The 10,754-nt window shown below is 46.0% G+C and overlaps 2 protein-coding genes across 2 annotated transcripts in view; one reads left to right on the top strand and one right to left on the bottom strand.

The window, feature by feature from the left end:
• LOC125963073 (U3 small nucleolar RNA-associated protein 25 homolog) overlaps nucleotides 1-10,754 on the bottom strand; it is a 153,118-nt gene that overhangs the window by 91,989 nt on the left and 50,375 nt on the right. The gene's annotated exons all lie outside the window — the stretch shown is intronic.
• Nucleotides 362-6,005, top strand: LOC125962908 (CXXC-type zinc finger protein 1-like). The gene is made up of 8 exons (XM_049704499.1): nucleotides 362-553; nucleotides 680-843; nucleotides 1,224-1,431; nucleotides 1,533-1,643; nucleotides 1,968-2,017; nucleotides 2,233-2,329; nucleotides 3,282-3,434; nucleotides 3,511-6,005. The coding sequence occupies exons 1-8, from the start codon at nucleotides 362-364 to the stop codon at nucleotides 3,655-3,657; spliced, it is 1,122 nt and encodes a 373-aa protein (XP_049560456.1). The 3' UTR covers nucleotides 3,658-6,005.

The following is a 10,754-nucleotide window of genomic DNA, read 5'->3' on the forward strand; positions in this document are numbered from 1 at the left end:
TCTCTGGTGAATCTAGGACACAGGGTGGTTGGGGGAATGGAGCTGGTGCGAGGGTCTGCCCGTCAGTTCTTAACTGTGATACTCTCAGAGACTTTGCCATAGTCCCCCTGACAACTGCTCACTCGATCACATCTGCCTCAACTACAGAAGTCTGAGCTGTCCCAGAAGTACCAGGTGGGGGCAATGCCATCGGCAGGAAAGGAGGCCATACACCAGCTGTTGTCTGAAAAGGACCTGCCTCAGTACTGAAGCTTATACCAGGACTTTTATATACGAGATTCTTGACAATCAAAGCCTGATGAGTGTATGGCAGGGCCCCTGCGTGGAAGGGTAAGGACATTGAAGGCAGGGAGGCTCAGCAATGAAGAGAGAGGCGGCACGGAGTGTCCAGAGATCATTTAAGAAACAAATTGGGGAGACCTGTCAGCATTTTTCTCGCCTACAGCCCTGGATGAATGACACTGAGGACTTCCCATTCCTAGATTCTGCACTGCAGAAGCAGGCAATGGATACGAAGAAAAGGAAGAATTTGAAGAAAAAAGTGGAGTGGAAGGTGACAGAAATGGTGGAATGGGGGGCATGGAGGCAGAGGTTGGGGGCAGAATGCAAGGTAGTAGTACAGGGTTAGGGGGCTGACACTGATTCCCCTGCCCCTGCTTTGACCACTCTTGTCTCACAGAAGGAGAAGCAGCAGAAGCTCATGGAAAAGTCAGAAGACCCAGAGCAGTCAGGTGCCGAGCACCCAGCCTCACTGCGGCAGTGCCTGGGGCCTGACTGTGTGCACCCCACCCGGCCAGGCTCCAAGTACTGCTCGGATGACTGTGGCATGAAGCTGGCAGCTGCGTGAGTGCACCTGGAGGTTAAGCAACAGGGAATAAAGTAGGGCATGATCTATGCCAGCTGTAAGTCCATCTACCCCGCTACCTATGTATCCTCCACCATTCGTCCACTCACCCACCTATCCATCCACCCTTACATCCACCGACCCGCTGAACCACCCATCCACATTCCATCCACCAACCCACTCATTCACCCTCAACAGTCACTTACCCACCCAGCTGTCTAGCCATGCACCCAACCATCCACCATCCAAGCACGCATTCACCAACATTCACTCATCTACCATTCATTATCCTAAACATCCACCATTCGGCCACTCATCCATTTCTTCTTATTTTGATGCCCCCGCATACGCATTCCATTCTTGCTGTCTCCCCTTCCAGCCGCATCTATGCGATCCTGCCCAAGCGCATCCAGCAGTGGCAGAAGAGCCCTTGCATTGCTGAGGAGCATGGCAAGAAAATGCTCGAGCGCATCCACCGTGAGCAGCAGGACACCCACACCCGCCTGAAGGACTTAGAGTGCCATTTCCATGAACTTGAGGCCATCATTCAGCGTGGCAAGCAGCAGGCTGTGTGCAAAGATGAAGAGGTGAGTGGGAATGGGTGGGGTGGAGCAGAAAGGTGCCTGATATCTTGCCCTGCCGTCCCCACCCTGCACTGCTTTACTGGCCCTTCTACTGTCCTATGCAGAGTGACAAGCATGGCAGGAACAGCGTCAACCTGCAGATCTTCTGTGTCTCCTGCGGGCAACCCATCAATACGCAGGTTGCCCTGCGCCACATGGAGCGCTGCTTCGCCAAGGTTGGAGCATTGGCTGGGGGAAGATGGGGCAAGGGTGTTTTTGGCTGGGTGGGGTCCATGAGGAGGGGGGCAGGTTTGGTGCCCGGGTATTTGTTGTAGAAGAGAATACAACACACATCCATGGCTCTACCCATTTGTGCTTTTCTTCCACCCCCAGTAAAGGGGCCAAGATTTGGGCATCAGCCACTGGTGAGGGGGGGACATCGGCTGAGCAGACAGGAGCGTAGGGTCCACAGGGAGCAAATGTGTTGTTTGGGGCTTTTTCATGGGAGGTTACGCAGGGTGTGTCTATAGTTCCTCCCATTTGTACTCTTTTTTCCCCAGTATGAGCACAAATCGCCCTTCACGTCCATGTACCCCACTCGCATTGAGGGGTGAGTGTGAGTGCTGCTCAGGGTCAAAGGCACGATGTGGACAAGGTCAGGAGCAGGGTGGGCAAGATCAAGGGCAGGATGTGGGTAGGCTCAGAGACAGAGGTGGGCAGATTAGCGGCAGGGTATAGGTGGGGTTGGGGACAAAGTGTGGGCAGGGTTCAGGGTGGGACCAGCCTCCTCCTGACCCTTAGCACCTCACTTTCACCTCTACCCAGAACCGCAAGGCTCTTCTGTGATGTTTACGACCCACGGAGTAAGAGTTACTGTAAGCGACTCCAGGTGTTATGCCCTGAGCACTCGAAGGACCCCAAGGTGAGACTTTTCTTTCTCTACCTCATCGCCCTCCATTCCTCCCCTTCTCCCTACCTGACCACCTTCCTCTCGTCCTCCAGTGCTTGATTGCCTCCTATTCCTTCTTCCTTCTGCCTGACTGCCTTCATGCCTCCTGACCAATCCCTATGTATCCCCTCCTCCTTTCCTGACCTCCCCTACACCCCCGTCCTCACTGCCCAATCACTTTCTAGTTTTACTTTTCTCCCTGCCTGTTTATTTATTCATAATCTCCTTGCCTGACCCCGCACCCCAACATTTCTCTCTCCCTCTGCCTGACCAGCCTCCGTTCCTCTGCTCCTCACTGCATAACCATTCCCCATTCTTCCCTTCTCCTTGCTTGCTCATCTCCCTTCTTTTCCTAGCCCCTGCCTGACCACCCCACAATCCCCCCTCCCTCCCTGCATGGTTACCCTCAATTCCTCTCTTCTCACTTGCTGACTTCCTTCCATTCTTATTCTCCCTGCCTCACTTCCCCAATCGCCTTCTCACTGCTTGTCATGTCCTAAATCCCTTCTTCTTCCCTGTTTGATCAGCCCCCATCCCTTTCACCCTCCCAGCCTTATTCCTCACCTCCCCCATGCTTTACCAACCCTCATTCATCTACTTCTCCCTGTCAGACCCCCCCTCCATCCTTCCTCTCCTTCCTGTTTGATCTCTTTCTGTTCTTCCGTCCTTTCTGCCTGATCACCTCCATTCCTACATCCCTGCTTAACTTCTTCCTCCATTCTCCATGATTGATCATCCCCCTTTGGCCCCCTCTTCTTTACCTAATCACTGAATTCCTCTCTTCCCCCCGCTAGGTCACCACTCCCCATTCCTATCCTTCCTGCCTGCCTGCCCTCTATTCCCCTCTTCCTTGCCTCCTGCCTGCCTGATCACCCTCCATTTGCCACCCTTCACGTACCTCATCATCTTTCATTCTTCCCCACAGGTACCGGATGAAGAAGTGTGCGGTTGCCCACTAGTGAAAAACGTCTTTGAGCCCACCGGTAATTTCTGTTGCCTCCCCAAACGCTTGTGCAATCACCACTACTGCTGGGAGAAGCTGAGACGTGCCGAGGTGGACCTAGAGCGCGTGCGCATGGTACGTTACAAGGCTGAGTGGGGCCGAGGGGCGGGATGGAATCCTAGAAGGCCCTTCTCATGCTTGCCCCCCACAGTTGCTCAAGCTGGAAGAGCTGGTTGAGCAGGAGCACAAGGTGCGCACAGCCATGAAGAATCGGGCAGGGCTGCTGGCCCTGATGCTTCATCAGACAACCCAGCATGACCCGCTCACCACTGACCTACGCTCCAGAGTAGACAGCTGAGCTCTGCTCAGCTGAGGTCCTGTACTCAACACCCTGTGCAAGGGAGACACTCTACGAATTCCTCACACACCTGTTCCTCTAACATCTTTCTCAGGGCATCTCAGAGTTTCTCTGCGCTTCTCTGTTCCCCATTTAGTCTCCTGTCTCGGTCTACGCCTCCTTGAGGTGGGGTGGTCCTCAAAATCCCCCTCTTTCTGTCCGTTCCTGTATCCTCCGTCTCTTTCTTTCCTGAATCTGGGCCAGGAGATCTGCCCTGCCCTCATCTCCCACCATCCAGAGTTTTGTTTAAAAACTTTAGAACAAGAGATTTTAATATCCTCTGGTGGCCCCTAAGCCGTTCTCTCTGGCCACAAACCCAATTCCGAACCTCCAGTGGTGGTGGGTGACAGTGCAGCTTTACTTGGGGGGTGGGCTACAGTGCACGTTTGGGGGTGCCTGTGATGCCCACTGTGCTCGGTGCATCCTCTTCTGTCAACGGAGATGTGATCTTATGAAGGGAATGCCAGTGACTCTTGTTCTCCTAAGTCCCCCATCCCAGTCCATCAAATATGTAGTTGGCACCTGATCAGTGTCCCTTGACCAACTTCTGTATAATTGTTAATATTCCCCAGGCCAGAGGTGCTGGGGAAACGTTGCAATGGAGGGAATAGGTGAGTGTGGGATAGTCCTCCTTGGTGATTCCACTTTGGGACACTGAGGAGAGTTCAGGGTGTCATAGCAATTATGTCCCTGCCCCCACTCACCTTGTTCCACCCTTTACCATACCACGAGGTCCTGGCCTTTTCTGTCAGCCTTGGCCCCTGCCAGTCCAGTCCTGGTCTATCTGTCTCCCCCACAAACCTGCCCATCCTGTCCTGTCCTCCTCCTCCCACTACCCTGCCCTGGGTCTGCCCTTTCCAGCTGGCTCTGCCCATTTCAAGCCTATAGGGTTGCCGGAAGAGGACTGGGACCTCTGCCACATCTGCCTTTGCCAGCCCCAGCCAGGCCTCCTGTGCCAGTAGAGGTGTGTCAAGCAGTGCTGCCTGTGGGTACTGGTATGTCTCAAATGATGGACTTGAACTACTCTTCCTATTCTTTTTATATTCACGGGCCCCTTAGGGATATTTTCATTAATTTTCACTGTTACATTTTTACTCGGGGACTCACATATTTCACCTAAATGTTTAAGTATGTTGCTCTAGACTTATATCTCATATTCCACGATAACTAGTATATTAGTTCTCTAATGCACTACGTATCTGGTGCAATATCTCCTTTTTTATTACTAGTATTGTATTTTTTTTCTTTTAAACTTCATCAGATTTTCCAGGAGCTGAGCCATATAGTCAATTATTAGAAAGGCTTACCTTTTTGTTTTATTTATACTCCCTAAATTTATATTTATGTACTTAAGCTTTTACTATATACTTAAGCTTTATGTACTTAAGCTTTTATTAACTGCCACCTTGATTTTTTTGTTTTGTGTTTCATTTTTCTATGTGTTTCCTTCATTTTGTTCTTTTTCTACCTTCTTGAGTCAAATTCCTAACGGTTATTTTTTGGTTTCCCAGTCTTTTTTTTAATAGTAAAGGATTTGAGACTCTACACTTTTTTCTAAATGTAGCTGTGTCTCATAAACTCTGGTGTGAAAGGTGCAACTTCAGAATTGATTTCTCACTTTGATCCTAGCTATTGAGGAACGTTTCTTAGTTTCTAACTGGTTAAAGTAGTTTGGTTATCTTTTCTTTCTTTCTTTGTAATTATGGTTTTACTGTGATCAGAGAATGTAGCCTGTTGAATCTGAACTTGTAAACATTACTCAAGATTTTCTCTGTGGGCCAGATTACTCAATTGAATTTTGTAAAACTTTCATGGATATAAGAGAAGAAACTATATTCTCGGTTAGGTACAGATTACTCATTAGGACTTTTCAATCTAGTTTGAGGATTAACATTTCTTTACTCTGATTTTTTGTCTTTTTGTCTACTCCATCTGTTATATTATCAAAAGATAGAATAAATGTTATATTTTAAAACAAATTTCTCCTTATAGTTCTGTTTTTGGCAGGTGGGTGGGGGGATCCTAAAGTATATATCTTTGGCCATTTTTCACAATGCCACTATGTGTTTTCTTTGTTTTGCTTGTTGAGTCCTTTTGACCTTGAATTTACTTTGGTAAGTACATCATCACTGCTGCTTTTATTTTGCTGCCACTAATCTGGTGTGTCTTTGGCTAAACCTTTATTTTGCATTTGTCTCTTTGTTTAAGATATACTTCTTTTAACTGCATATAAGAGTATTTTTTGCTCTAATCCCACATTTGTGTCTTGAGATTCAGTCCATTTAAATTTGTATAATGATGATAACCTTATTTTTTTGTATTATATTATCCTTATTATCAGTTTTACTACTTCCTAAATATAACTTTCATTCTCTTCTTCTTCCTAACACCTTTATGACATTTCTGTTCAGTTTTGTCCCCCCCCATACCTCATTAGTTTGGTAATTTTTATGTTTACTAATTGTCCAGTTATATATTTGGTCCTCTCTAACAGGCATGATTTATGTTTTTTCTATTATTTGATCAGAATATAATTAACCTTTCTTGGTAGAGAAAGATACTCTATCCTCCATATTTGCCTCAGCAAGGTGAACAGTATTATTTCCGGATTTTTCTAGAAACATTTAAACTGCTTTTATGAAGACTGTATTTTTCTTAGGTTAAGTCAATTCTGCTTCAAGAAAACTTACTTAACATTTTTATTCAAAGTCCCCAGTCACTTTATTTGTCATAATTTAACTATAGCTATATGAATGTGTACTTGAGGGTGTGTATTTTACCACAACAGTCATTGCTAACCATTGTCTTGCTCTGTTATTTTGAGATCTATCTTCTGATTTAGTATTCATTTATTTAGAATACTTCCTTTAGTGTTTTCCTCAAATAGAGTAAATTGGTAGAATAGTGTTCATATTATTTAATGTCTGAAGCTGTTTATTTCTCCATGGTCTATGGGAAGCAGCTTCTAAAATGGCTCCCAATGATCCTTGCCTCCTGGTATTCATGGCCTTGTGTAATTCCCTCCATTTGAGTAACTTGCTTCTAATCAATAGCATACCTTTAACACTGAGGAGATGCCACCTTCGTGATTAGATTACAAGAGATTGTAGCTTCTGTCTTGCTAACAGGCTGTGCCCCTTGTTGGATTTAGTGAACCAACTTGCCATGTTGGGGAGGCCCGTATAGCAGGGAACTGAGGGTGGCCTTTCACCAACAGTCGGTATGAAACTGAGGCTCTCAGTCCAACAGCCCACATGAACTGAATCCTGTAAACAACCATATAAGTGAACTTGGAAGCGGATCCTTCCCCAGTTGAGCCATCAGATGAGGCCCCAAGCCTAGCTGAGACCTTGAATGCAGCCTCATGAGAGACCCTAAAACAGAGGACCAAGCTAAGCTGTGCCCAGATTCCAGACTCATATAAACTATGAGATAATAAATGTGTGCTTTTTTAGGCCACTAAGTTTATGGGGATGTAGAGCCAGGCAATTAGGGACTGGAGGGTCAGTGGCTTTGTGAGGGACTTCTGGAATGAAAGCCATAACATCTTTCAGGAATGGTCAGTGTTTAGCTGCTCCATAAGTCAGTTTTGGAAACTATGCGGGTCAGTAACTGGCAGTCTGGGAAGACGGATGATTGGAAGCCTGCTGGGGGTGTGGCACTGGTGTGCCCGTGTTGGGCATTATTCAAGGTTCCTGTGGTCATCATGGATTAATGATATGAGGAGCATGGGCCATGCCAGTGACCGGGGGACTTTGAAGTATCCTCTGGCAGTCCCTGTAGTCCAACCATAGGTGGCTTCTGCTGGTCAGTAAATGATGGGCAGCCAGAGGAATCAGGGGCATGGTCCCAGGGATTTGGGACCTCACGTGACCAGAGATCAACTTTCCTGAGTTCGTCAATCACTGGAGGACCTGGTGCACACCTGGTTTTCAGTGTCTAAGAAGTGGGTGGGGAGGGTGAGTTTGAGTTTTCATCTCTGTCAGAAGAGGGAGGACCAGGTAGGTTGCCCTGGATGTGCACTGAAACATGCAGAAGCTCAGTTTATGCACACAAGATGTTGTCTCCCCTCAGCCTGAGCACTTTGAAGACAATGGAAAATAGGAATATTGTTTATTGGGAGCCAACCCTGCATGGGGTTCAGAATCGCAGAGTGACAGGGACTTCCCTGGTGGTCCAGTGGTTAAGACTCCGCGCTCCCAATGTAGGGGGCATGGGTTTGATCCCTGGTTGGGGAAGATCCCACATGCCGTGTGGCACGGCAAAAAAAAAAAAAAAAAAAAAAGAATCGCAGAGTGACTGAGTATGGGCACTTTGGAGTCAGCTGAACTTGGCTTAAGTATTTCCTGGTCCTTCTACTTGCTAGCAGTGTGACCTTGGGCAACCGACTTCACCTCACTGTGCTTCCGCTGCTTCTACTGTCAAATGGTCCAAATGATGATCATTGTCAGGTAGCTGACAAGGTTGCAGTGAAAATTAAATGAGGTACCTGATATTGATCACCAGGGCCTCAGGGCAGAGGCAAGTTCCAGACTTGGTGTCCCTGAGACAGGTCACCATCTTCCTGCTGCATGAGCACCACGTGGCTGGTGTCCCACATCCAGAGCCCTTCCTGTTTCAGTGGAAAATGTGGTGCAGCCGATGGAAGAAAGGTGAGATGGGAGGGTCAGCCCCACAGCCTAGAGGAGGGGGAGGCAGCTCCCTGCAGGGTGTCTGCGAGCGAGGTCTGGGTCGGGGTGACCACCGGCCCCAGTCAGGGAGACGCTACCCCCGATGCCCCGCACAGGCCCTTCAGTCCTCACTGGCTCTGTGCACATGCTCAGTTGATCCCCACCAGAGCTGCTTTCCCCCAGCACAATACTGTTAAATAAGCTATAGACCTAATTCAAATTTCACCATTTTTCCCACTAGTGTTCTTTTTGTTTCAAGATCTTCTCCAAACTTTGACTGTTCCTCCGTCTATCCTTGTCTTTAATGACCTTGACACTTTTGAAAAGTACAGTTCAGGTATTTTGTAGAATGTCTCTCAACTTAGGTTTGTCTGTTATTTTCTCATGATTAGATTGTGGTTTTGCATTTTAGCAAGAATGCCACAGAAATGTCCTCAGTGCACTTCCTGAGGAGGTACGTGATGTCGATGTTAAACTTGATCATTTGGTTAAGGTAATATCTGCTGGTTTCTCCATTGTAAAGTTTCTATTTTTCGCATTGTACTTAATAAATACCTTGGGGAAGATACTTTGAGACTATGCGAATATGCTGTTTCTATTCAATCTTTTGCCCACTAATTTTAGCATTTATCAGTGGATCTTGCCTACAACAATTATTACCGTGGTGTTTGCCCAATAGTGGTTTTGTATTTCCTTCATTCCTTCTACATTTATTAATTGGGATTATTCTCTAAGAAAGAGCTGTCCCTCCCCTCTCACTTATTTATTGTCTTTTTATTCACTTTTTAATTTATATCAGTATGGACTCATGGATATTTATTTTATTCTCTGGGTTATCCTCCAATACAGTAGCCCCTCCTTATCCGCAGTTTAGTTTTCCACAGTTTCAGTTACCCATGGTCAAATGTGGTCCAAAAATATTAAATGGAAAATTCCAGAAACCAACAATTTATAAGTTTTAAAATTGTGTGCCATTCTGAGTGGTGTGATTAAATCTCCCGCCATCCCGCTTCGTCCTGCCTGGGGCTGTGAATCATCCCTTCATCCAGTGTATCCCACCCGTTTGTTGCAATATAGCAGTGATTGTGTTCAAGTAACCACTATTTTACTTAATAATGGCCCCAAAGTGCAGGAGTAGTGATGCTGGCAGTTTGGCTATTCTCTACTGTGCCTAACTTATAAATTAAACTTTATCATAGGTATGTATGTGTATAGGGAAAAATAGTATGTATGAGGTTCGGTACAATATGTGGTTTCAGGCATCCATTGGGGATCTTGGAACATATCCCCCATGGATAAGGGGGGAGCTACTGAACTAGCATTATTAATTGTGTTGCTCACATTGTCCCAGCTGTGGCCATTGGGAGCTCCTTCAGGTTGGCTCCTGTGTCCTTTTTTTTTATTGTTTAAATAAACTTTAAAAAATCTACAATAGCTTTCGATTTATAGAAAAGTCTCAAAGATAGTTTTCCCTATCGTTAACATCCTACATTGCTATGGTATGTTTGTCACAACTAAGGAACCAACATTGGTACATTACTGTTAACTAAACTACACACTTTATTTGCATTTCTTTCGTTTTAAACTAGTATTTTTTTTTCTGTTGCAGGATCTCCTCCAGGACACCACATTACATTTATTCGTCATGTCTCTTTGGCTTCCCCTAGACTGTGAGTTTCTCAAACTTTCCTTGTTTGTGATGACCTTGACAGTTTCTAGGAGTACTGGTCAAGTGATTGATAGAACATTCTTCAGTTGGTCTTATCTGACATTTTTCTCATTACCAGACTAGGGTTTGAGATTTTGGGAAGAATACCACAGAAGTGAAGTACCATTCTCATCACTTCATATCAGGGGTACATGCTATCAACCTGACTTATCCCCAATAATGTTAACCTTGATCACTCCCTTGGCAGAGGTTTGCCAGCTTTCTCCACTATAAAGATACTCCCCACCCCCTTTCTATACTCCAGTCTTAGGAAGCAAGTCACTAAGCACACCCAGGGATGGGGAGAGGATGTTAACCACTACCTCCTGGACGGGGAAATATCTACACACATTATTTGAAATTCTCCAAATTATCTGTCTCATCTCTCCCATTTATTAATTTATTCAATCATGTATTTATATCAGTATGGACTTATGGATATTCATTTTTATTTCATGGGTTATAATCCAATACTATTGTTTATGTTTTGTTGCTCAGATCTCTAGCTTTGGCCATTAGGAGCTCCTCTGGGTTGGCTTCTGTATCTTTTTGACATGCCCTGCCTTTTTTGAGTACGTTCTTACTTTTTGGCACCACAAGATGTTTCAGGTTCATCTTGTAGTTTCCCTGCTCCAGCCCTGGACTCAAGCACTTCTCCAAGAAGCCCTAACTCCTTTTAT

Source organism: Orcinus orca, chromosome X, assembly GCF_937001465.1.
Source record: "Orcinus orca chromosome X, mOrcOrc1.1, whole genome shotgun sequence".
In the NCBI taxonomy this organism is placed as follows: Eukaryota; Metazoa; Chordata; class Mammalia; order Artiodactyla; family Delphinidae; genus Orcinus; species Orcinus orca.